Source organism: Triticum urartu, chromosome 7A, assembly GCF_056163025.1.
Source record: "Triticum urartu cultivar PI428250 chromosome 7A, HENAU_Tu73, whole genome shotgun sequence".
Classification (NCBI taxonomy): domain Eukaryota; kingdom Viridiplantae; phylum Streptophyta; class Magnoliopsida; order Poales; family Poaceae; genus Triticum; species Triticum urartu.
The window spans coordinates 136,294,890-136,321,725 of record NC_141879.1 but is presented as its reverse complement, the minus strand read 5'-3'; the positions used below and the strand labels follow the sequence as shown (position 1 = coordinate 136,321,725).

The following is a 26,836-nucleotide window of genomic DNA, read 5'->3' as shown; positions in this document are numbered from 1 at the left end:
AATGGTCTTGCACCTAAAATGAATGGTTTATTGAATCTCGATCGTAGTGATACAGATGTTCATGCCAAAAGATAGTAATGATAGTACCACATACTTGTGGCACTGCCACTCAAGTCATATCGGTATAAAACGCATGAAGAGGCTCCATGTTGATGGATCTTTGGGCTCACTCATTTTTGAAAAGTTTGAGACATGCGAACCATGTCTATTGGTGTATTTGCATGAAGAAAACTCCATGCAAATGGACCGTTTAGACTCACTTGGTTTTGAATCACTTGAGACATGCAAATCATACCACTTGGGCAAGATGACTGAAAGCCTCGTTTTCAGTAAAATGGAACCAGAAAGCAACTTGCTGGAAGTAATACATTTTGATGTGTGCAGTCCAATGAGTGCTGAGGCGTGTAGTGGATATCGTTATGTTCTTACTTCACAGATGATTTGAGTAGATGTTGAGTATATTTACTTGATGAATCACGGGTCTGAATTATTGAAAGGTTCAAGTAATTTCAGGGTGAAGTTGAAAGATCGTCGTGACAAGAGGATGAGGTATCTATGATATGATCATAGAGATGAATATCTGAATTACGAGTTTGGCACAGAATTAAGACATTGTGAAAATTGTTTCACAACTAATACAGCCTGGAACACCATAGTGTGATGGTGTGTCCGAACATCATAACTGCACCCTATTGGATATGATGCATACCATGATGTCTCTTATCGAATTACCACGATAGTTTATGGGTTAGGCATTAGAGACAACCACATTCACTTTAAATAGGGCACCATGTAATTCCGATGAGATGACACCGTATGAACTATGGTTTAAAGAAATCTAAGCTGTCATTTCTTAAAAGTTTGGGGCTGCGACGCTTATGTAAAAAAGTTTCAGGCTGATAAGCTCGAACCCAAAGCGGATAAATGCATCTTCATAGGACACCCAAAACAGTTGGGAATACCTCCTATATCAGATCCGAAAGCAATAAGGGATTGTTTCTAGAATCAGGTCCTTTCTCGAGGAAAAGTTTCTCTCGAAAGAATTGAGTGGGAGGATGGTGGAGACTTGATGAGGTTATTGAACCGTCACTTCAACTAGTGTATAGCAGGGCACAAAGAGTTGTGCCTGTGGCACCTACACCAATTGAAGTGGAAGCTTATGATAGTGATCATGAAACTTCAGATCAAGTCACTCCCAAACCTTGTAGGACGACAAGGATGCGTACTACTTCAGAGTGGTACGTAATCCTGTCTTAGAAGTCATGTTGCTAGACAACAATGAACCTACGAGCTATGGAGAAGCGATGGTGGGCCTGGATTCCGATAAATGGCTCGAGGCCATAAAATCCGAGAGAGGATCCATGTATGGAAACAAAGTGTAGACTTTGACACAACAGCTCGATGGTCGTGAGGCTGTTGAGTATAGATGGATTTTAAAATGAAGACGGACAATGATGGTAAATGTCACCATTAAGAAAGCTCGACTTGTCGTTAAGATGTTTTCTGACAAGTTCAAGGAGTTGATTACGATGAGACTTTCTCACTCGTAGAGATGCTAAGAGTCTGTTGGAATTATATTAGCGATTACTACATTATTTATGAAATCTTGCAGATAGGATGTCAAAACATAGTTTCCTCGACGATTTTCTTGAGGAAAGGTTGTATGTGATACAACCGGAAGGTTTTGTCAATCCTGAAAGATGCTAATAAGCATGCAAAGCTCCAGCAATCCTTCTGAGGACTGGAGTAAGCATCTTGGAGTTGGAATGTATGCTTTGATGAGATGATCAAAGTTTTGGGTGTATACAAAGTTTATGAGAAACTTGTATTTCCAAAGAAGTGAGTGGGAGCACTATAGAATTTCTGATGAATATATGTTGTTGACATATTGTTGATCAGAAATGATGTAGAATTTTTGGAAAGCATATAGGGTTATTTGGAAAGTGTTTTTCAATGGAAAGCCTGGATTAAGCTACTTGAGCATTGAGCATCAAGATCTATAAGGATAGATCAAAACGCTTAATGGTACTTTCAAATGAGCACATACCTTGACATGATCTTGAAGGTGTTCAAGATGGATCAGTCAAAGAAGGAGTTCTTGCCTGAGTTGTAAATTATGAAGTTAAGACTTAAAACTCGACCACGGCAGAATAGAGAGAAAGGACGAAGGTCGTCCCCTATGCTTAAGACGTAGGCTCTACAGTATGCTATGCTGTGTACCGCACCTGAAGTGTGCCTTGCCATGAGTCAGTCAAGGGGTACAAGAGTGATCCAAGAATGGATCATAGGACAGCGGTCAAAGTTATCCTTAGTAACTAGTGGACTAAGGAATATTCTCGATTATGGAGGTGGTAAAAGAGTTCGTCGTAAAGGGTTATGTCGATGCAAGCTTAACACCTATCCGGATAGCTCTGAGTAGAGATACCGGATACATATAATGGAGCAACAATTTAGAATAGCTCCAAGTAGAACAGTTATTTGGAATAGCTCCAAATAGAACATGGTAGCTGCATCTAGGAGATGACATAGAGATTTGTAAAGCACACACGGATCTGAAAGGTTCAGACCCGTTGACTAAAACCTCTCTCACAAGCAACATGATCAAACCCAGAACTCATTGAGTGCTAATCACATAGTGATGTGAACTAGATTATTGACTCTAGTAAACTCTTTGGATGTTGGTTACATGGCGATGTGACCTGTGAGTGTTAATCACATGGCGATGTGAACTAGATTATTGACTCTAGTGCAAGTGGGAGACTGTTGGAAATATGCCCTAGAGGCAATAATAAAATGATTATTATTATATTTCCTTGTTCATGATAATCGTTTATTATCCATGCTAGAATTGTATTGATAGGAAACTCAGATACATGTGTGGATACATAGACAACACCATGTCCCTAGTAAGCCTCTAGTTGACTAGCTCGTTGATCAATAGATGGTTACGGTTTCCTGACCATGGACATTGGATGTCGTTGATAACGGGATCACATCATTAGGAGAATGATGTGATGGACAAGACCCAATCCTAAGCATAGCACTAGATCGTGTAGTTCATATGCTAAAGCTTTTCTAATGTCAAGTATCATTTCCTTAGACCATGAGATTGTGCTACTTCCGGATACCGTAGGAGTGCTTTGGGTGTGCCAAACATCACAACATAACTGGGTGGCTATAAAGGTACACTACGGGTATCTCCGAAAGTGTCTGTTGGGTTGGCACGAATCGAGACTGGGATTTGTCACTCCGTGTGACGGAGAGGTGTCTCTGGGCCCACTCGGTAGGACATCATCATAATGTGCACAATGTGATCAAGGAGTTGATCACAGGATGATGTGTTACGGAACGAGTAAAGAGACTTGCCGGTAACGAGATTGAACAAGGTATCGGGATACCGACGATCGAATCTCGGGCAAGTATCGTACCGATAGACAAAGGGAATTGTATACGGGATTGATTAAGTCCTTGACATCGTGGTTCATCCGATGAGATCATCGTGGAACATGTAGGAGCCAACATGGGTATCCAGATCCCGCTGTTGGTTATTGACCGGAGAACGTCTCGGTCATGTCTGCATGGTTCCCGAACCCGTAGGGTCTACACACTTAAGGTTCGATGACGCTAGGGTTATAAAGGAAGTTTGTATGTGGTTACCGAATGTTGTTTGGAGTCCCGGATGAGATACCGGACGTCACGAGGAGTTCCGTAATGGTCCGGAGGTAAAGATTTATATATGGGAAGTCCTGTTTTGGTCACCGGAAAGGTTTCTGGGTTTGTCGGTAATGTACCGGGACCACCGGGAGGGTCCCGGGGGTCCACCAAGTGGGGCCACCAACCCCGGAGGCTTGCGTGGGCTAAGTGTGGGAGGGGACCAGCCCCAGGTGGGCTGGTGCCCCCCCCCCACAAGGGCCCAAGGCGCCTAAGAGGTGGAAAGGGGGCAAACCCTAAGGGGGTATGGGCCTTAGGGCCCATCTTGGTGCGCCTCCCTCTCCCCTCCCCTCTTGGCCGCCTCCCCTTTCCCATCTAGGGCTGCCGCCCCCCCTAGGGGTGGGAACCCTAGAGGGGGCGCACCCTCCTCCCTCTCCCCTATATATAGTGAGGCCTAGGGGCTGCCCATGACACGTGATTAGATCTCTCTCATTGGTGCAGCCCTCCCTCTCTTTCTCCTCATATCCCGCGGTGCTTGGCGAAGCCCTGCAGGATAGCCAGGCTCCTCCATCACCACCACGCCGTTGTGCTGCTGCTGGATGGAGACTTCCTCAACCTCTCCCTCTCTCCTTGCTGGATCAAGGCATGGGAGACGTCACCGGGCTGTACGTGTGTTGAACGCGGAGGTGCCGTCCGTTCGGCGCTAGGATCTTCGGTGATTTGGATCATGACGAGTACGACTCCTTCAACCCCGTTCACTTGAACGCTTCCGCTTAGCGATCTACAAGGGTATGTAGATGCACTATCCTTCCCCTTGTTGCTAGTTTCTCCATAGATAGATCTTGGTGATACGTAGGAAAATTTTGAATTTCTGCTACGTTCCCCAACAGGATCTACATGTGAAGCGGAGTGCACAGCTGCTTCGGAAGCAGCAAATGAAGGAGTCTGGATGAAGGAGTTCATATCCGATCTAGGTGTCATACCTAGTGCATCGGGTCCAATGAAAATCTTTTGTGACAATACTGGTGCAATTGCCTTGGCGAAGGAATCCAGATTTCACAAGAGAACCAAGCACATCAAGAGACGCTTCAATTCCATTCGGGATTTAGTCCAAGTGGGAGACATAGAAATTTGCAAGATACATACGGATCTGAATATTGCAGACCCGCTGACTAAGCCTCTTCCACGAACAAAACATGATCAACACCAAGGCTCCATGGGTGTTAGAATCATTACTGTGTAATCTAGATTATTGACTCTAGTGCAAGTGGAAGACTGAAGGAAATATGCCTTAGAGGCAATAATAAAGTTATTATTTATTTCCTTATATCATGATAAATGTTTATTATTCATGCTAGAATTGTATTAACCGGAAACATAATACATGTGTGAATACATAGACAAACAGAGTGTCACTAGTATGCCTCTACTTGACTAGCTCGTTGATCGAATATGGTTATGTTTCCTAACCATAGACATGAGTTGTCATTTGATTAACGGGATCACATCATTAGGAGAATGATGTGATTGACTTGACCCATTCCGTTAGCTTAGCACTTGATCGTTTAATTTGTTGCTATTGCTTTCTTCATAACTTGTACATGTTCCTATGACTATGAGATTATGCAACTCCCGTTTACCGAAGGAACACTTTGTGTGCTACCAAACGTCACAATCTAACTGGGTGATTATAAAGGTGCTCTACAGGTGTCTCCGAAGGTACTTGTTGGGTTGGCGTATTTCGAGATTAGGATTTGTCACTCCGATTGTCGGAGAGGTATCTCTAGGCCCTCTCGGTAATGCACATCACTCAAGCCTTGCAAGCATTGCAACTAATAAGTTAGTTGCAGGATGATGTATTACGGAACGAGTAAAGAGACTTGTCGGTAACGAGATTGAACTAGGTATTAAGATACCGACGATCGAATCTCGGGCAAGTAACATACCTATGACAAAGGGAACAACGTATGTTGTTATGCGGTCTGACCGATAAAGATCTTCGTAGAATATGTAGGAGCCAATATGAGCATCCAGGTTCCGCTATTGGTTATTGACCGAAGACGTGTCTCGGTCATGTCTATATAGTTCTCGAACCCGTAGGGTCCGCACGCTTAAAGTTCGGTGACGATCGTAATTAGGGTTTTTGTGTTTTGATGAACCGAAGGTTGTTCGGAGTCCCGGATGTGATCACGGACATGACGAGGAGTCTCGAAATGGTCGAGGCATAAAGATTGATATATTGGAAGCCTATATTTGGATATCGAAAACGTTCCGGGTGAAATCGGGATTTTATCGGAGTACCGGGGGGTTACCGGAACCCCCCCCCCCCCCGGGGGGGTTAATGGGCCTACATGGGCCCTAAGGGAGAAGAGGAGGGCCGGCCAGGGCAGGCCGCGCGCCCCCTCCCCCCCCCCTAGTCCGAATAGGACAAGGAAGGGGGGCGGCGCCCCCCTTTCCTCTTTCCTCCTTCCCCTTTCCTTCTCCAACAAGGCAAGAGGGGGGAGTCCTACTCCCGATGGGAGTAGGACTCCTCCAGGCGCACCCCTAGGGCCGGCGGCACCTCCCCCTCTCCCTCCTTTATATACGGGGGCAAGGGGGCACCTCATGACACACAAGTTGATCTTCGTGATCATTCCTTAGCCGTGTGCGGTGCCCCCTTCCACCATATTCCACCTCGGTCATATCGTAGCGGTGCTTAGGCGAAGCCCTGCGTCGGTAGAACATCATCACCGTCATCACGCCGTCGTGCTGACGGAACTCTCCCTCAACACTCGGCTGGATCGGAGCTCGAGGGACGTCACCGAGTTGAACGTGTGCAGAACTCGGAGGTGCGGTACGTTCGGTACTTGGATCGGTCAGATCAGGAAGATATACGACTACTTCCTCTACGTTGTGTCAACGCTTCCGTTGCCGGTCTACGAGGGTACATGGACAACACTCTCCCCTCTCGTTGCTATGCATCACCATGATCTTGCGTGTGCGTAGGAAATTTTTTGAAATTACTACGTTCCCCAACAGTGCGCACATGTTCAACTTATATATCCTTAACGTTTGCTCATCGCGAAATGAGAAGTTCATGATCAGTTGAGTTGTAAAGAGAATCCCTGGTCAATCAAGTGCAGAGAGATTAAGTTCTAGATTTTTGGCGAGATCAAATCAAAACAGTTTTGATTACCCCAGTTAAACGAAAATAGAAGAAAATTACTGAAGTACATTACAAAATAATTCTTTTATTTCATTTTTATATAATTTAGATAACGTTTTAATCCCTACAAACATGGTACTCCTCAGATTGTTTTAGGTGGCATACCCCTATTTACCTATGTTGATTGAAGTAGCATTCAATATCATCCGTCAGATTAGATTAGATTAGCAGTGTCCCTTGGGGACATCCAATTAAATTGCAATGATACAAAGAAGATTAGCATGACCCCTGTCTCTGCATAAGTATAACACAAACAAATCTAGATCAGATTAATAGCTAATGAAAGATTCACATTTATTTAACTATGCCATAAAAAAGCTCACTATTTATTACAGTCCAGGATGGAATACATGGCATTTACGGCATTCCTTTTATTTACTCGCTCGGTCCCCCTGGCTAGTTAGGCTGGTCATAGTGGGGAGTAACTTAGACTAGTGTCATGCATATGACATTAGACTAAGGCCCTGTTTGGTTCAGTTTTTATCGACGGATTCCGCTGCCGCGCAGCAGAATCTGGACCAAAGGGCGAACCCAGCAGAATCCGATTCCAAAAATCCGCTGCCAAAATCTGAACCGAAAGCGGAAGCAGCCCAGGACGTGCTTTCCAAAATCTGATTCCACTGCGGGGCAAAATCTGAAAAGGTTGTATCAGCTGGTTTGCCAAATGACCTACATCTTTTTCACATCAGATTTTCCACATCTGTTTTTCCACAGCAGATTTTCCACAACTACTTTTAGAAATCCACAGCCGAACCAAACAGGGCCTAAGTTACTACCTTTATAATGCAAAGTAACATAATAGTAATATCATAGATGACTTTATTTATTAGCTCATACTCATATTGCCTTGAAAAACGCTATGTTACAGTAAGAGCATGGTTAATAGCACAGCCTGCTGCTGGCTATAAGCCCCTGCCACATCATCTATAAAGCCTTCCCACACAATAAGCTGGCTTTTAGGTTGGCTCTAAGACTGACCCTAATAAAGACATGGACATTTAATATTTACACCTGTTGTGATCCAATACATACAACATCTTTGTGGCCATTTCAATGAGCATATATCTGCCATTCATGCCAATAGGATATACCGGATATACCAAAAGAAACTGATCAATATTCAAGCAATTTTAATAATTATGTATGCATATATTCCATTCATGCCAATAGAACATACCAAGGAAAACTAATTAATAAACAAGCAAGAAACAGGTACGCATAGCACCATGACAAAACAGTTGAACATTGCTTGAGTCTTTCCAAGGAAGCATTAACCAAACATAGAACTAAATAAGACGCTCTGCAAACAAGCCGTTAGTTTTAATCTTGACGCCGACGATCAACAAACTTATGGCGCATAACACCATGACATCGACACTTAAAAATTACACCAGTCTTTTTAAGTAAACATTAACAAAACAAGAGATAATGCAAATAAGCCATTAGTTTTGATGGTAAATGGAGCAACGAATCCATCTGCATCAAACATATAACCCCGGGAACCAAAGTGTGAATGATTATTAGTAGTTTAGTACACTGCTAACTTGCTTTCATTTGTAATTTTTAAGATTGATTAGACAGTATTCTAATCTACTGAAATATAAGGAAGGCTTTCTTATTACTAGTTAAGTACAGTACAAAGGCCGTCAAGGAGACTAGCGTGCTGGTTAATTATAAGAAAATTAATTAATTCATTAAGGAAAATTCTAAATGTTCAGAGTTTTAGATAAGATGGATACCCTTATTTGCTTTCTGTTTCTGTCATAATCATTTTTAAATTACAACAGCTGAGCATCATATCAAATACATGTGGATTCATATCATACAGAAACGCATAGCTGCATATCATGCAAATATTTGACAGTTTGACATCAACAAAGACCATCTGCATGTTCAGAGTTTAGATAAGCAGAAAAACAAATGTATCACATAGCAGGCTAGCATTGCATGACAGTACTAACTAACCAGATATGCGTAAACAGATGAAATGTATCAAACAGAAGGCTATCATAGCAAGACTGTACTAGTAAACAGGGGGAGAACACATACCATGCTTCTGGATTCAGATCATCAACATTCGTGTACCACAAAGGGCCTTGTGTCTGGGGGAGCCAGCATGGTGCAGAGGCCGCCGCTGCCTTTGGTGGCCATGGAGGAATCGAGGCACCTGGTCCGGGCTGGCGTGGTGGCGGGACGAGGTGTGGCGCCGACGGCGGGACAAGATGCGGCATCAACGGCGGAAGGAATTGAGGCAGCGACGGCAGGACGACCTGAGGCGTCGGCGCACGCGTCCTTTTGGACTGCTGACCCATCTCCTTGATGCGGCGCCGGCAGCTGTTCTAGGGTTTGGGTGGTGGCGATTTGGGGGAAGCTGGAGGCTTTAAAGCTTCGATTTGGCGCGCACCAAGCGATTTGGAGCGAGGGAAAGATGGATTTCGCGCGCGGAGGTGGAAGGAGAAGCGCACGAGGCAAGGGAGACGCACGGGATCGGAAGCGGCGGCACTAGCGCTCGCATCGGGCTGCAAGCAGGCGGAAGGCTCTCGTGTTCTGTGTCTTAGCCCGGCGCTTCACGAAGAGCCCGCTCCTTCTCTCTCCTTTCTTTTTTTCTCTCCAGCTTAGATTTTTGCTGATGTGGACTCTGTTGCAGCCTGCTGAATAGGACTATTGTACTTGCTCTAACATATTATGTTACCATCTCTTATTAATTACTTGCCACACAAGCAGAATTTTCTCGAAGTGCAGTATGTTACTAGCTAAGTTACTCCCACTATGGCTTAGAAATACGAAGGTGCATGAGATTTTTTTTTGCGGGTGAAAGGTACATGAGATTAGGGACGAGAGGCTATATACGTACGCGTGTATGTACTGTCACAGCTAAGATTAGGGACATAAGATTACTGCGAAGATATCATAGCTAGTATGGTTTTCGTCCAACGATATTCCCGGCGGGCTCGTAGTTGCAGGTGATGAAGACGCCACGGTTGTTGTTGCAGACGACGCGAGCGCAGCCCATGGTGGAGTGCCCGCACACCTTCCCCGCGACGCAGGTGTTGGAGCGGTAGCCGTAGTCCTTCTCGCCCACCCACGCATTCACCGCATCCGCCGCCTTTCAGTCCGCGCCGCCCGACCCCCAGAAGATTTTCTCCCCGTACGGCCCGCCCGAGTGCTGGAGCTTGCAGTCGTTGATCCTCTGGTTGGCGTAGCTCTGGGCGAACCCCTGCAGCTTCGTGCTCAAGCTCACCGCGCCCACCCCGACGGCGGCGTGGGCGGCGTTTGTGCGATGAGAGGTAGTCCTGCGGCGAGTTCTGCCCCTGGGAAAGGTTGACCATGGTGGCTGCCATGGCTAGGGCGAGCAAGATGGCTAGCTTGGGCGTTTGCATTCTTAGTTCGGGGCCTAAAGGCATCTCCAACAGACGCGTGGTTGTACGGTGCGCTAATTGTTTTTGCAGCGTCAAAATAGTTCTTTTTGTGCGTGGGAGCGATGAAGAAGTTTGTCAGATTCACAAAAACATGACGCCCAATCCGACGGCCCCACCTGCAGGCTGCAACAGTCCAGATTTTATATCGCGCGTGAGCGGATGCACCAAATATGTGGTGCCCGATGCCATTTTTCTCAGTGCGTTGGATCTTGTTTACCACGCGCGGGATTTTATTGCGGCTGCTGGAGCGCTAGTTTTGATTGTGCGCGCAGCTGTTTTTTCGAGCGCGCGGCTTATCTAGCGCGTCGATTGGAGATGCTCAAAATGATTTGTATGTGCCTGCACTAGCTAGCTTTGGTTCTGTACGTATAGCTTAAGTACCGAGGTGTAGTGGATTTGTGCGAGAGATTTCTGCAGTTTGCCTGGAAAGTCTAGCACCATGGCAAGGAATTTTCTAGGAGTGGCAAAGAATTCCACGAACAAGACATATGCATGAGGCAACTCGATCGATGGAGTCTCTCTCATTTGGAATTTGTTACGAACGTTGATAACTAGTCTCTACTCTACACCCCTATCCAGAAGGAGAACCCGTGAAGTCGTGAGTGGCTAATGTATATCACGTATGCATGGTTCCAGTAGGAGCATACTTGGACTATCCCATTGTTTGCCCTCAAAGTTGTTAGACCACGCTCTTTGCAGATCGTGTACTACGGCTACTACTAGAATGTGCGTACTTCATATTACTGGATTCTTCTATGTCCACGTAACTTTCTGGTAGGGATTTGCTGTGTGCGTGACTCGCAGTCGCCCGGTTGGACAATGTCTAGAGACGGGTCTCGCGACCCAGGCGCCGGCGGCGACCGGCGAGTCGGAAGACGATTCTGGGCGCTAGTGGAGAGTGACAAGGAGGAGGGTGACGACGACGGACGGCATCTTCATGCCTGCCCACCGGAGGCGGCGTCACCTACGCCTTCAGATCACATATGCGAGGCTTTCAGGATTGGATATTCAGAGGATGAGGTTGTGCTGATGGTGGATGAGGCGATCCCGCAGGACGATCCGGCAAGGACTGGATTGGAGAAGACCGAGAGGGTCGAGATCGTTCGCCGCGTCGTGCACCGGAGGACGGCGGCGACAGCGATTTGGCCATGGCATGGCCCGCTTCCAAAGGTACGTCTTCCGGCCCTTACATTCGGTCATTTTCTCGGTTCGGAATGGAAAGTAGTGCCCAGTCGCCGGAAGAAGGGCCGGCGGCCGGAGCCGACGGTGGTACAGTCGTCCGGTGAGATCTCGATCGGGGTAGCCAGGCGGCGGCGTTTGAATTCGTTGCTGGGCTTGGTTGGGCGGCCTGACGATGGGTGTGAGGCCCATCGGATGGCATCGCTGTGGGGGCCGGAGTTGGCCGGGTATGAGGCCCAGGCCAACCCGGTATCCACAGGGTCCACGAGCAGCGAGGCTAATAGCCCTTGCATGCGTACGTGAGAGCGTGTATTGCTGTGCGTTTCTTCTCCGCCGAAGCTGTGCCCTAGGTATATGCGTCGCGACGGTTCATCGGGCTTCCGTCGCTGTGGTCCGGGGCGGGTGACTCGGATCCCTCCCCTGATGGCGGGACGGAGGGATGCAGCACCTTCCGGCCCTAACAAGCAGGTGATCGCCGGAGTGACACCGGCGGCCCGTGGCGGCGGCGTTACACAAGGCCAGTGGCCGGTGCTGCCGGCTGACCATGGCGCCACACAGGGGCCTCAACCTACGGGTGTGGCCGGAAGAGGAATCCTGCCAGGGCCGCGTCCTACGCAGGCAGTGGGAGCCGTGCCAGCCGCCGGGCGCGGTGGTCAAGGACTCCAACCGCCGGTGCCGGCTGTAACTCCAGCCGCCGGGCGCGGTGGTCAAGGAATCCGGCCGCCGGTGCCGGCTGCAACTCTACCGATGGCCGTGGGGCGAGGTGCTGTTCAGCCGAGGCCGCCGACGACGGCACCTGTCAGGCGTGGCACCTCTATGCAGAAGCAGCAGACCCAAGGCACTGCTGCTGGGTCTCAGCCATGTGTCGCGCCGCCGCCGCACTTCGTTGCGAGGCCGGCGCAAAAACGCTCGGGCCCTACTCAGACAAGGCAGAACTTGGCTGCTAGTGAGAATTTTGATCCGCCCCGGCGACAGTGGGGGGACGATGGTTTGATGCATATGGGGATGGCCAACACCGTGGCTCGTCATTCACGGGAGGTGGTCGTGGTCATGCCTGGCAAAGTGATGGTTCTGCTGAGAGACCTTTTCTTGGCCCTCCGAGTGGTTTTGTTGAGGGAGCTTCTGGACCAGACTACCGACAGAGAGGTGGCTACCGTGGTACTCGTGGTGGTCGTGGTAGGTACCGTAACAGACAGCCTCCGTCGCCGGTCATTGTTGACCATTCGGCCCCTGTCGTGGCAGCCACACCCATTCAGACGACTGACCTGCCTAGCCAGGCGATGGAGGTTGTGATGGCACTGGCCAACGCGGAGGTTCTTGGGACTGGGGGTACTGCTGAGCAAGGCGACAAGACCGATTCAGAGAGAGAGTCCAAGTGGGCGCGTAAAAAGGAGAAGATGTTATGTTATCTATGTGGTGAGAATGGTCACTTTATTGCTGAGTGCGTGGCGGAGCTGTGTGATACGTGTGGTAAGCCAGCATATGCCACGGGGGATTGCCCGTTTCTGCGTGATCAGGTTCCGGCTCTTACTATGTATGGAATATATTGTGCTGAGTTGATGTTCTTCGAGTCCCCGGCTGTGAGAGAGATCCCGGTAGAGACGCAGAGCTTGACTACTGGGATTGTGAAAGTTACACAGGGAGAGGTTTCTGAGGCTCAGATTATGCAGAGGCTTCAGGAACTGGCTCCAGGTGATTTCCAGTGGGAGCTTGTTGGTGTTGAGGCCAATGTGTTCAAGGTCGACTTTCCAACTGTGGATGATTTGCAGAGATTGCTGAGCTTTGGTTTGTGCAGAGTTCCTGGCACTAAATGCATTCTGGAATTTCACGAGTGAAAGAAGGTGGAGCCTAAGGGCAAACCCCTTACTCAGGTTTGGTTGCGGTTTTCTGGGGCTCCCTCTGAGCCAATGCAGGATGCTCGAGTTGTGGCTAGCCTGGGCATTATGGTTGGAAAAACTGAAAAAGTGGATATGGCCTTTACCCGTGCTCATGGGGTGGCCCGACTTCTAGTGAGCGTTCTGGACATTGAGTTCGTCCCTAATGTGGTCAACTGGACTTACAGGGGAGAGGTGTTTCCTCTCGAGATTGAGTTTGAGGATGCAGATTTGTTTGCCGAGGCGATTAATGGGCTGATGTGGATATGCATGAGGTGATGACAGCGCGGGTGATAAAGGGGCACCGACTGATGAGGCTGGACGAGAGATGTCCAACGGATCGGAGCCTGTTGCTCAGTCGCCCGGGAACAGGCCCGGGGTAGAGCCGGCACCAGCTTCCTCGGTGCCTATGAGTTCACTGCGGTTTGGGTCTTTTGAACCACCTTCTGCCCCCTCCCAGACTATGGAGCGATCGGGTGGAATCTGATGGTGTGTTTGAGTGCACGCTTCCGGTTTTGGAGTTTGATACTGCTGATAGTCCCCTGATTGGAGGCTTGGTGAGGATGCCTTCGGCGACGCCCTTGGATGGGGGAGGGAAGGTGGAGCCTCCGGTGGCTTCTCTTTCCCACGCTCTCCCAGTGATTGCTTCGGAGGTTATGTCTGAGGGGGGGTCTGGGGCAGGTGGCCTCGACTTCTTCTCCTCTTATCCTGGTGCCGGCGGCGCCGGCGACGGCCGGCCAGGGGGGAGGCGGACCAGGGCAGGTGGCCTCGGTTCCCTCTTCTCTGGTGACGGCTAGAGCGGCCACATCTCCAGTGGCGCCGAGTGGGGGTCTGAGGCAGGCGGCCCCGACTCCCCCTTCTCCTTCGGCAGGCAGGATGGTTGCGCCCTCTGGCCAGAGGGTTGGAGCGGGGGGAGTGCCCGGGCAGGCGACACCCGCGCCTCCCTCTCCTGGCTGTCCGGCGGCCCAGGGTTTCGGTCTCGGACACTCGTCCGTGGGGCTTGGGAGCCCACTGCAGCTATCTTTGGCTGACCCTTCAGCGCGAGGTAATTCTCGGGGGGAGGTCATTGCCTTTGGTGGGATCCCAGACCCGGTCTCTGTGGGGCGACGGATGAGTTCTCGTATCCAGGAGCACCTGGAGGTTGATGACATGCAGCAGAGGTGCGCTATGAGGGCGGCCAAGCTTCGTGACATTGAGGTCACTACTGGTATGTCTGTCAACGTGTCTAATTCTAGCTTGCATTTTTCTAATGAAGAGATTATAAATAATGCAAACCAATTAGGAGTTTCGCTAGGGAGTAATAATAGTGAAATTTCCAACTCAGTCAATGATCTCCTAGATTTGGAAGCGGAACGCGTCTTAGAAACTATTCGAAACCTAGCAGCGGTAAAACACATGAATGATGCAGGAATTGATGCGTTGGGGGTCAGGGTGCTCGAGAACTTTTGTGCGGATCTTGCACCATCCATTCCTGAGTCCGAGGAGGAGGATGTAAATCTAGAGGATGCAGTAGCTAGACCCACTGAGCCCGGTTATGAGGACCGGGTGGAGAACCAAAGTAAACCCAAACGTAAGTGGAAGCGGAAGATTTATCCTGTTTCTGCGGTTCGTAGGAGTGCTAGGATTCGTACTACCAAAAAAATTTCATGATGAAATATGAGAGGAATCTTTTGAAATAGCAGAGGTCTGAAGGACTTGGCTAAAAGGAGGTTTCTTGCTGAGGCGTCTCTGGAGCATAGATTAGATTTTATTGCTCTATCGGAGACTGGTAGGGATAATTTTGCGCCACAGTTTCTCAACACTTTATCGGGTGGTGTCGATTTTGATTGTCATTGCCTTCCTCCGCGAGGAAGATCAGGTGGGATCTTGCTTGGAGTGAGATGCGATTCGCTGGAAGTCCGAAGTGTAGAAATGGGTGACTTCGTGGTTAAGTTTCAGGTCAGGTCCAAAGCTGATGGGTTTAACTGGGCTCTGGTGACGGTTTATGGTGCCGCGCAACCCGAGCTAAAATCGGAGTTTTTGGCAGACCTTTTCGAATCTGCGGATCCGAGCAGCTCCCAATTTTAGTTGGGGGTGACTTCAACATCATTAGGAGGAGAGAGGAAAAGAATAATGATAATTTTGACGACGGATGGCCGTTTATGTTCAATACCATTATCGAAAGCTTGGATCTGAGAGAGATAGAGCTTTCCGGTAGAAAGTTTACTTGGGCTAATGCATTGCCAAATCCGACATATGAGAAGCTGGATCGAGTTCTCGCGAGCGTCGAGTGGGAACAGAAGTTCCCTCTCGTAACGGTTCAGGCTCTCTCGCGAGGAGTATCAGATCACACACCTTTATTAGTGGACTCAGGTGAGCCAAACCACGTGGGAAACAAAAACACCTTTTCTTTTGAGATGGCATGGTTCGAACGAGAAGGATTCTTGGATCTGATTGCCCGGGAATGGGCTAAGGATGCAGGAGGTAGGACTTCTGTTGAGCGTTGGCAGAATAAGATTAGGCATTTGAGAAGTTTCCTACGGGGTTGGGCTAACAACCTTAGTGGAATTTATAAGGTTGAAAAGGAAAGGCTCCTTTTGCTTATTCAGACACTAGACTTAAAATCGGAATCATCGATTCTGCAAGCTGCAGAGTTTCAGGTTAAACTAGATGTGGAGATGAGGTTGAAAGAACTTCTCCGCGAAGAAGAATTGAAGTGGGCATTGCGAGCTAAGGTCCATAAAGTTGTCCAGGGGGATGCGAGCACTCAATTCTTTCATTTTATTGCTAATGGCAAGCATCGAAAGAAGAGAATCTTTCAGCTTGAACAAGATGAAGGAACTATCTTAGGGCAGGACAACCTAAAACTTTACATAACCGAGTATTATAAGCAGTTATTTGGACCTCCGGAGGATAGTTGTGTGTCCCTCGATGAGTCTAGGATTGAGGATGTGCCTCAACTAACTGCCACTGACAATAATATTTTGGTTGCCCCGTTCTCGGAGAAGGAGGTCTATGAGGCTATAACGCAGATGAAAAACAATAAGGCTCCCGGGCCAGATGGTTTCCCGGCGGAGTTCTACAAAAAGTGTTGGCATATTATTATTTACTACCAATGTTCAATGATCTATTCACTGGACAGCTTCAATTATTTCACTTAAATTTTGGAACAATAACACTGCTTCCTAAGAAAACGGATGCTGTGAGAATAGAGCAGTTCAGGCCAATCTGCCTTCTCAATGTTAGTTTCAAAATCTTCACCAAGGTAGGGACTAATCGGCTCACACAGATTGCGCATGATGTGGTGCATCATTCCCAAACAGCTTTCATGCCGGACAGAAACATCCTAGAAGGGGTGGTCGTCCTTTATGAAATGCTCCATGAAATCCACTCGAAAAAATTAGATGGAGTTGTTTTTAAGGTGGATTTCGAGAAAGCGTACGATAAAGTCAAATGGCCATTCCTCCAACAGGCATTGCATATGAAAGGTTTTGATGAAGCCTGGCGCCGCCAGGTTGAATCATTTACGCAGAAAGGGAGTGTTGGAATTAAAGTGAATGACGATATAGGCCATTATTTTCAGACACATAAAGGCCTGAGACAAGGGGATCCGATGTCACCTATCATGTTCAACATTGCAGTTGATATGTTGGCAATTATGATAGGAAGAGCTAAGGAGGCTGGTCAAGTAGGTGGCCTGGTACCTCATCTTGTTAATGGAGGTGTGTCCATCCTTCAGTACGCCGATGATACAATCATCTTTATGGAGCATGACTTGGCTAAAGCGAGAAATACAAAGCTGGTGTTATGCCTATTTGAACAATTGACCGGGTTAAAGATTAACTTTTATAAAAGCGAGTTGTTCTGCTTTGATAGAGCCAATGATGAACAAGAGGCATATAGGCAATTGTTTGGGTGCGATTTGGGGGCTTTACCTTTCACTTACCTAGGTATACCAATCCACCATCGTAGGCTAACAAACAGATAATAGAAGTGCATCGAGGACTGATTCGAAAAGAAACTGAGTTACTGGAAGGGCAAGCTCATGTCATACGAAGGCCGATTAATACTGATAAATTTGGTTCTCACGAGTATGCCTATGTTTCTTTTGTCGTTCTTTGAAGTCCCAGTTGGAGTCAGGAAAAGACTGGACTTTTATCGATCACGTTTCTTTTGGCAGGGTGATGAACTAAAAAGAAAATACCGTCTAGCTAAATGGGATATCATCTGTAGACCGAAAGACCAAGGAGGTCTTGGTATTGAGAATCTTGAAGTTAAGAACAGATGCCTTCTTAGTAAGTGGTTGTGGAAGTTATCAAGTGAGACTGATGCCACTTGGGCGCAAATCCTTCGTAGCGAGTATCTTCAAACCAAAACTTTGTCTCAGGTGACAGTAAGGCCGACTGACTCACCTTTTTGAAAAGGGTTTATGAAAGTCAAACAATCTGTGTTTAATAGGACAAAGTTTATTATTGGTAACGGTGCTAGTACGAGATTTTGGGAGGATACTTGGCTCGGAGAGACACCCTTAGCCATTCAATACTCGTCTTTATATCGTATTGTTCAACGATGCGAGGTGTTCGTTGCAACGGTATTTCAATCTATCCCCCTTAATATTCAGTTCAGAAGAGCGCTAGTGGGCAATCGTTGGGAAGAATGGCTCTGCCTAGTAAGTAGACTGATGGCGGTGCAATTCTCTCAACAACCAGATGAATTACGTTGGAAGCTTACTAGGTTTGGAGTATTTACAGTTAAATCAATGTATATTGATGTCATCAATTCAAGCTTCATTCCTAGTTTCAAACATGTTTGGTCTGTCAAAATTCCTTTGAAAATCAAAGTGTTTATGTGGTTTGTCCATAAACAAGTTATTTTAACTAAGGACAACTTGACAAAACGTAATTGGACAGGTCCTACTAGGTGTAGTTTCTGTGCTCGGGATGAGACGAGCAAACACGTTTTTCTTGATTGCCCACTAGCCAAAGTTTTAGGCGGACGGTCCATATTGCTTTTAATATTACTCCACCGAGTTCTGTCAATACGTTATTTGGAACGTGGCTTAACGGGATAGAGCCCGCTTTAGCGAGACATATTCGCGTAGGAGTTTGCGCCTTGCTATGGGCTATCTGGAATTGTAGAAATGATTTGGTTTTTAACAGGACAACACGCATTCATTTTTTGCAGGTTATTCTCCGAGCCACGGCATTGATCCGTTCGTGGTCACTACTCACTCCGATGGATGCCAGGGAGCGTTTGGTTACTGGATCTATCTGCTGGAAGATGGTAGCATGGGATATATTCAACCGTTTTGGATGGCGGTCATGTAATAGGATAGGAAATTAGTTTACCTATCTCTCGTTTTGCCAGCCGGTTGTGGCATCTTTTATTTGGCTCTGTGTGAGCTTTTTTTCCTTCTTTGGAGACTTTTTAGATCTTATTGGAACATTTTTATTTGTTTAATAAGAGGGTCGTATGCATTATTCTGATGCAAAGGCCAGGGAGTCTCCCTTTTCCAAAAAAACTTTATAGTAGGAAGCTGTAACACTCCCGTATTTTTTTGTGGAAAATGGCACGTACGCGCGCGCGCCTGAAACCAGAAAATGGAGTACTAGCTAATTATCTGTGAGAGCATACATACTTTGATCCTTCCATGCAAGGCTTGATGACACCTCACACCCAGGCCCATACCGGGCACATGTGCAGAGTGTTCAACTGCACAGAGCCCCCAGATGAGCAGGGGCCTCAATTTTTATGTGATACTAGTACTAATGACTACTTCTATGACTAATTAAGGCATTGAGCAATATACAGTACTCGTTGGAAACCTGCACCGTATTAACTCCACATAAATCTGACGCACGCCTCCTCCTATTCTCTTCCTTTTTCTCCTATCTTCCAGCGACCAGCACAAGGTCAGAAGGCCAAATCTCTTCCTCTTCCAATTACAATTGCACCATGGCAGTTCCCGTGGATTATTTCTTTCGCAGTTTCTCCAAATTAAATATGTTATTGCAATGAGTAGGTACTCCATCCTCAATCCACCATCAATTTATTTGGTGTTTTCTTCTCGATCCATCATGTCTCCTATGATTTTTCAAATTCCATTGCTTCTTGCTGCATATGCTACTTCAATGCATCAACTCGAGTTGGAGGCCAGACCGAAGAGCTTGGCCACCGATTCATCAACAGGAGCAAGAGGAACAGACCCTAAACCAGACTACCATAGAGACACACCTTGTCACCGGTCACCCCATTGTCTCTTGTTCCCTAATAATTTGTTTGCAATGCATGGTAAGTTTCTAGCGAATGAACCACTTGATCTCAAGAAGGTGCTGTTGATAAGTTTTTAGTGAAACAATCAAATAATATTTTGTAGAAGATTGCTTATGAATAACTAATGAAAGACCACCATGTCGCAAGCATGGTAAACAACCCAAACTAGATGAAAACTAATGAAAGATTATGTATTAAAGAATGCTAGAAGGATGACATGTTTTGATAACTCTTTCTGATAAATCTAGTTCTTCAGACAATTTCATTACCAACATGATATATATCTTCTACTCCGTGGCATTTTATTTTTGTAATTGACAATTGTTATATGAAGGTCCTAATTTTTTATTTTGCACCGGGCCTCCATTTGCTCGGGTACGGCCTTGCTCACACATCTTATAATTAAGGTGATCTTTTCTTCTGTCCAAACTAATACTCCATAACGTGATTCTCCCTCCAAGAAAGACATGATACCCTCGTGGTCGTCCATTCAAAAAATGATATTGTTCATAATTAACTCTATCATGTAGACTAATGCTCAATGATACTTTTCATAATTAACGTTATTCTCACGTCCAAAAAATGACACTCTTCTTAATTAACATGATCCTTCTGTTCAAAGAATGTTACTCTCCATAACTAACATGAAACAAACAAACATATGAAACCAAACCAAATCACGACATATCATCAAAGACTCCCCTTTAATAGTAGAGAAGACTAGTCAAAATATATCAGGGGACACCTGCGTACATTCCATTGAAGTATTTTTCTTTGGCAAAGATACAGCGCAACATAGATGCGTAACACCATCAATGTGATACACCGGGAATGGGACACTTTGATAGACCAAGGATGTTGTACTACAACATGTTTTGCTCCGGTGTGACATCATTTCCTACTCTCCCAAAACCATCAAAGAATCACGTGAAGTCAGGTAGGCGGCAACAATGACATCTATGTCGAAAAGATGTACAACAACTCCAACTTGTAGATCTTTCACATGTTTCTTTCCCCTTGCAAATTTCTCCTGGAAATAAACTCGAAGACACATATTTTAGGGTTGCCTTGCCACATTACTATGTCATCAAAACTGAAAATAGCAAGTCAGTTTGCTTCGATGTCTGCATTACAAACACACAGACCATGGAAAGAAAATACACGTGGCAGCCAGCCTCAATTTTTTTAAATATAAACAAAATATGTTAAAAATGAAGACATATGTGCTTGCACAGGGAAGTGTGCGAGTGGATGCGATGATTTTCTCTAACTCATCGTCATCTCCTCGCGCCAGTGGCTTGTTGCATCTGACCACCTCGATTGTGGCCGTGCACTCTGACCTGTCATGAGTGCTTGCCACCATATTTTCCTCTGCGCCTTCACCTCCCCTCTCAAGCTCTGCCCACAAGACATGTCCATGCCCAGCTAGCTGCAGAGCAAGCTGTCACGGCAGGGGCCCTTGCCAGAATACATTTATTAACCAAGAAAGAGCTAGGTGACCCTTGCCCTAAACGTATGTCTTCTGATAAAAGGTAACCCTTGCCTTCCATATATACATCATTGGCTATGTTCTGTAAGGAACATCTCATAAAATCGATTGCTGATAAATAGTTTCACCAACCACACCTTATATGGCATACAACTCATATACATGTCTATATATACATGCAACCATCGGGGTGAGTTGTTCTCTTTATGCTTCACGAGTCACTGAGTTTCACCACATAACACATTTTCCCATTACACCCTCTAATATCAACAATGCAAGACAGAAGAAAGAGAAGATACTAGATTAGAGAGTGGCGACGGCGCGGACGGGCTCGCGCGCGCCTGCTATCTGGCAAGGATGGAGCGACGACGCGTGGTGTATAGTATTAAATGTGGTCGTATGTACACAGCGTCGTTACGTATGGGCGCAAACGAGTTGGCGAAACGGTGATGTCAAACATAATCGGGGAGAATCGGTCCAGGACAGTAATGTGCCATCGGTACAGGTGCGTTATGACTGTTCATGTTAAAAGTTAGGTTTGTATTGATAAGCTAAATGTAGGTCCCACCACGCCTAGGTGGATTGTAGTTGACCGTTTGTGTAACTTTGGATCTAAATTGTGTTTCACTCGCGTAAATTATGATTAACTTTTTTAGTTGGCCATAATTATTGTGTTTCATAAAATCTATCGCACATCTAAATGCATAGCTGTTGGAATTTGTTTTGTCTTTGAGATTCGCGCGTACAAGTTTTTCTTCCCACTTCACGCACGCTCACGCCGCTGCTGCCGTCGCCTATCCCGCGGCCCATTTTTCAAATGGATTTTGCGTAGTGGCCTGTTGTTTCGGGGAGTATCTCATCTTTTTTAAAGGGGCGATAAGAGGGTGGGTGTAATTGAAAATACCTTTTTTTAGTTTTGCTTTTATTTTATGTGTTATTTAGAAATATATATCACGCAGGAGTATATGCTCATGTCTATCAAGCATACAGTTGTACATACTGTTGCAAGAACTTTGTTTTTTAGTTTATTTTAAAGTTCTAAACAAAGGAGCTTTCCTACAGAATAAATCGCAGCTGCGCTCTCCTACAGAAATTTAAGCAAACAGTATAAGTTTTCTGATGTGATTCGCTATGCATAAGCCGAATAGCAATTAGTACATGCTTATTTTTAGGCTGCAAGACCAGCTGCACCATTTTCTGGCTGGCGAGCTCCATACAGGGAGCGAGCAAGCAGCGAACATAAAAATGCAACATTGGAAGATGGAGTGGTTTAATCAATGATCAATTGGTCCGTTGTCTCTGACGACCCGTCGGTGTAGGATGGTGATTGGGTCGGTGGAGAACGTTATCGGTGTGTTTCGATTTACCGGCAAGAGACCATGAATGCATTTACCAGCTTAACTGTTACTAGCGGGTGGTACTATAGGAACGGCTGGTCACACACGTTTGTTCGCCTCCTCTAGGGCGACCGGAGGATGTCGCCTTTGGATTACACATTCGTTATAAATTTGAAGCTACATTGCACGTTGCTCCACGTATTCTTCCTATATGGCTATATTTCTTGCGGATAGAGAAACTGTAGTGTTTCTTTTTGCGGGATAAACTTCCGATCTATTCATCTTCAATCATGGCAGTACAACGAACATTAGAAATAATAAAAATTATATCCAGATCCGTAGACCACCTAGCGACGACTACAAGCACTGAAGCGAGCCGAAGGCGCGCCGCTGTCACCGCCCCTCCCTCGCCGGAGTCGGGCAAACTTTGTTGTAGTAGACAGTCAGGAAGTCGTCGTGCTAAAGTCCCATAGAACCAATGCACCAGAACAGCAACCGCCGCCAATGAAGAGTGTAGATAAGAAGGATCCAACCTGAAGACACATGAACAAAGACGAACGACGAACAAATCCGAACAAAGACTGTAGTGTTTCTTGCTTGAGAGCAAAGGAAGGCAGATAGAGAATCACTCGTTTGTACAAGTTTTCTGGTTTGATCCAGAGTGTTTCTTCCTCGTGTCGCCTATTCTCAAGCTAAGCTTGCATTTCCTTTTTTGTTTCCTTTTTCTTGCATTGTTGCTATTAAAGGATGTTAGAGATTTTTGTTTTGTGGTGAAACTTCATGGCCCCGCAAAGCATGAAGGGAACCACTCGCCCTTAGGTTGCGTATACATATATGTATATGAGTTATAAGACAAATAAGGTGGTTGATGATACTATTTATTACCGGTCCATTTCTTAGATTTTTTTTCCCGCAACCTAATCAATGCTTTATATATGGAGGGCAAATGATGCCTTTTCTTTGAAGCTTAGTCTAGGCTTATGCTCATTGTTTCGAATTTGAAAACCTACTCACCTAGTTCTCCCACTGTTGCCGAGAGAGGTTGCACTGCAATTGGGCATGGGCACATTTATGGCAGAGCTTGAGAACCGAGGTGAAGATGCAGAGGAATATGGCAGAAATCACATATTTGACCTGAGGTCCAAATCAAATCACAAACTGACCTCGTTCCGAAAAAATTTCACTCTGCTGACCCTTTCGTGTGGCGCCCGACAGCTGGGCGCCACACACTACTATGCAGCGCCTCTCTCTTGGGCGTCGCACCTCGTGCCAGCATGGCAGCCCTGGTCCAGTTGCGGCCCCACAGACAGCACTGCAGCGCCTCAGACTTAGGCGCCACACTTGTAGTGTGCAGCGCCTAGCTCTTGGGCGCTGCACAGTGAGTTAAAGCGCATCGGCCCAGCCCGGCCAGACAGTTCTTCCCCCTCTCCGCTCTCTGGACAGAGAGCAGCGGCGGCGCCCCCATCGAATCCCCCCCCCCACATCCCTCTCAGATCTGAAGATTTGATCTGTGGATTCGATCTCCAATCCATCCTACTAGGTAAACTCCTCCGTTCCCTTTCTTTTCCTCCATAAATTTGTTGCCATTTTAGAGATTTGTCCAAGATTTGATGGAACCCTTGATTTGCTTGATTTAGGATGTGTAGTCATAGTGGTAGTACCGTAGTGTTGTTGCTTAGTTCACAATATATAGTTCTTGTTAGTGAAACCCTAGATTGTTTTGTTTATATATATATATGTGTGTGTGTATATATATATATGAGATGCCTATTTATATAGATAGCAATGAAATGTTGAGTTTTGTAGACATATATGATCTGTTTTTTTAGATATATATTAGATGTTGATTTTATTTGAAATATTAGATGTTGAGTTTATTTGAACACATATGACATATTCATTGTGTGAGAAGGAGATGTTGAGATTCTTGTAATTGAACACATATTAGATGTTTAGTGTATACCGATATTTGAGATGAAGATGAACTCATATATGTTTATTGTTTGAACTTTGTAAGGATGGTTTGGCTTCTCGACGATGTCTACGACACGAAACACCGGGCCTACATGATGCGCGAGAAGGAGATGGTAATAACGAGTAATCTAAATATTTTGCCTTAAGTTGAAATTTACATGCCCTGAGATTTGTCATTACTTGTTTTTTGTAGAAGCTTGAACCTTTGAAGATTCGGTATCACGGGGTCTCTGGTCCTGCCATGCCTTACGATGAGCGGTACACACCGTACATCAAGCAGGCAGGACTACTCCCGTGGATTCAGTTGGTCAGCCGGTCCACGCCGAATCTGAACGCTCCACTGGTGTCCGCTCTTGCTGATCGGTGGAGGCCGGAGACGCATAGTTTCCATCTTCGGACTGGGGAGATGACCGTGACGCTCGAGGATGTCTCGTTGATCACCGGTCTTGCTATCGACGGGATGCCTCTCTGTATGAGCACCGATTCTGATGGGTGGCGCGAGCAGATGATTGCTCTTATCGGTATGGCTCCTACCGAGGCTGAGGCTGATGTAGAGGAGGGAGAAGAGAAGAAGAAGAAGGAAAGGAAAGCAGTCGGAGCTGCTTTCACGTGGATTCAAACTCACTTTGCGACGTGCCCTCCGAATGCCACTGATGACGTGATCCAGACACATGCTCGTGTCTACATGTGGTATGTTGTGTCGAGGACTTTGTTTCCTGACTCCACTGGCAAGAACGCTCCATGGATGTGGTTGAAGGCGTTGACCGTCTTCGATAGCAAATGGAGCTGGGGCTTAGCGACTCTTGCCTACATGTACCGACAGGTAGTTGGTCTGTTTTGTGATCAACTCATTTCTTCATTAGCAATGCAAGCTTGCTGTCAAGTTAACATTGTTTTTCTTTCATATGCAGCTGGACAATGCGTGTTGCAGGATCACAGATAGTGCAGGCATTGGTGGTAATATGCTTCTACTTTCTGTATGGAGCTGGGAGCGTCTGCCTGTTGGACGCCCGAAGAGCGTCAGGTTTAATCCTTGGTATGAAGATGAAGATGACGAATTACGGTGCCCCACTTGGGCTTACAAGTGGGATGTGGTTTCTGAGATGACGAACGATGTCAATCTCATGTACCAGAAGTACGTTGCCAAGTTGGACACGATTACGCCTGAGCAGGTAACGAGGTCATTACTTCAGTCATTTCTCATGTTTGCCTGAAAAAAATTCACCAATTTTGCATTGTTGCCCTATTTCATAGGTGGAATGGCAGCCATATGGCGCCGATGACAGACTTGGGTACACCCCGGAGTTTACCATCAACCTGATGTGCTTGCGGGATAGGGATCTCTGGCATATGCGGTGCCCACTGATATGCAACTGGGCTGTTGAGTTTCATTTGCCACATCGCGTGTGTCGTCAGTTTGGTCTGTTCCAGCCTCACCCGCCGGAATGGGTGGATACGGACAAAGCACTTCATAGGTAAGACAGCATGAACCGTATTGACTAAGCATCGTCACTCCTTGATTTTGCTAATGTTTGGTTTTGTACCATGCAGGTTGGACAGGAGAAGGCAGTGGAAGATAAAGGATTGGGACAAGCATCATGCTTCGTATGTTACCCGCTTCCAGCTTTGTGTGGAGGAAGCTCATAGCAGTGCACGCGCCAAGCTTCGTGAGCATAGTCCACTTGCTTTTGATAACTACATACGATGGCTTCTTGAAAATACTTGAGTTGAGATATGCCCGCCGGCATATAATGAGGATATTCTTGAAGAACCCGTAAACTTTGAGGATCTATCAAAGGGGAAGTACAACAGAGATGTTAGGGTAGGGCACGGAGTCCCTGCTGTTCCGGTGATTAACTATGTGGTAAAGTGTTTCTTCTTTACTTTCCCGTTGGCCGTATTACACATGTTTGAATGGCTAACGTGTTCATTCTTTCTCATCCGCAGCGCACCGAGATCAAGAAAGTAGCTGATGAGAGCCAGTCTATTCTGGAGGAAACACCGGTTGGAAAAGGCAATGATGATGGTCCACTACGAGCATTCCTTAAGGTACAAATCGCATTCACTATGAGAGGTAGTCTATGTTGTGGAGTTTCATATCTTCCACTCTTGTTCATATCTTCCACATTCCTAACACGGGCTGCATTTAACAAGTGCGAGCATGGGAGATGAAGCAACGATGGCCTCATGCAGCTGCAATCACATCGTGTTAGGGAGACCTTGAAAGCGCGGCCTCCGTGTTGGTGGCCATCGTTTGTGGTTCCTCCAGGCTCTTTCACCTCATACTTCCACTCGTTGTCGTCATATAGTACAGCTTCTTGGGAGTCTGCCTTTCGTGATTGAAAGTCCAACCATTCTTCAACCTTTGGTGGGAAATAGTACTTGTGCTTATCCTTGTTCTCACCAGCAATCTGCTTATCCGTCTTCATTGAATACTTCAAAAAGTATCCATTCAT

The 26,836-nt window shown here is 46.4% G+C and overlaps 1 protein-coding gene, 1 non-coding gene and 1 pseudogene across 2 annotated transcripts; 2 read left to right on the top strand and 1 right to left on the bottom strand.

Moving 5' to 3' along the window:
• Positions 1-7,028: 7,028 nt before the first annotated feature.
• On the top strand, positions 7,029-7,136 carry LOC125526079 (U6 spliceosomal RNA). Its single transcript, XR_007291545.1, has one exon. It is a non-coding gene; the product is annotated as a U6 spliceosomal RNA (small nuclear RNA).
• Positions 7,137-9,717: 2,581 nt separating this feature from the next.
• LOC125522344 (pathogenesis-related protein PRB1-2 pseudogene) lies at positions 9,718-10,236 on the bottom strand (annotated as a pseudogene).
• A 723-nt stretch (positions 10,237-10,959) lies between these two features.
• On the top strand, positions 10,960-18,651 carry LOC147958562 (uncharacterized). The gene is made up of 2 exons (XM_087533554.1): positions 10,960-11,445; positions 18,492-18,651. Exons 1-2 carry the CDS (start codon positions 11,095-11,097, stop codon positions 18,648-18,650), a joined length of 510 nt encoding a protein of 169 aa, XP_087389680.1. The 5' UTR covers positions 10,960-11,094; the 3' UTR covers position 18,651.
• Positions 18,652-26,836: the final 8,185 nt, after the last annotated feature.

Bases quoted from the DNA above. Each gene is read 5' to 3' on its own strand.
- LOC147958562 (XM_087533554.1), top strand. From the start codon at position 11,095: ATGTCTAGAGACGGGTCTCGCGACCCAGGCGCCGGCGGCGACCGGCGA. The intron at 11,446-18,491 runs GTACGTCTTCCG...CATTTTTTGCAG, and splicing joins GGCATGGCCCGCTTCCAAAG to GTTATTCTCCGAGCCACGGC.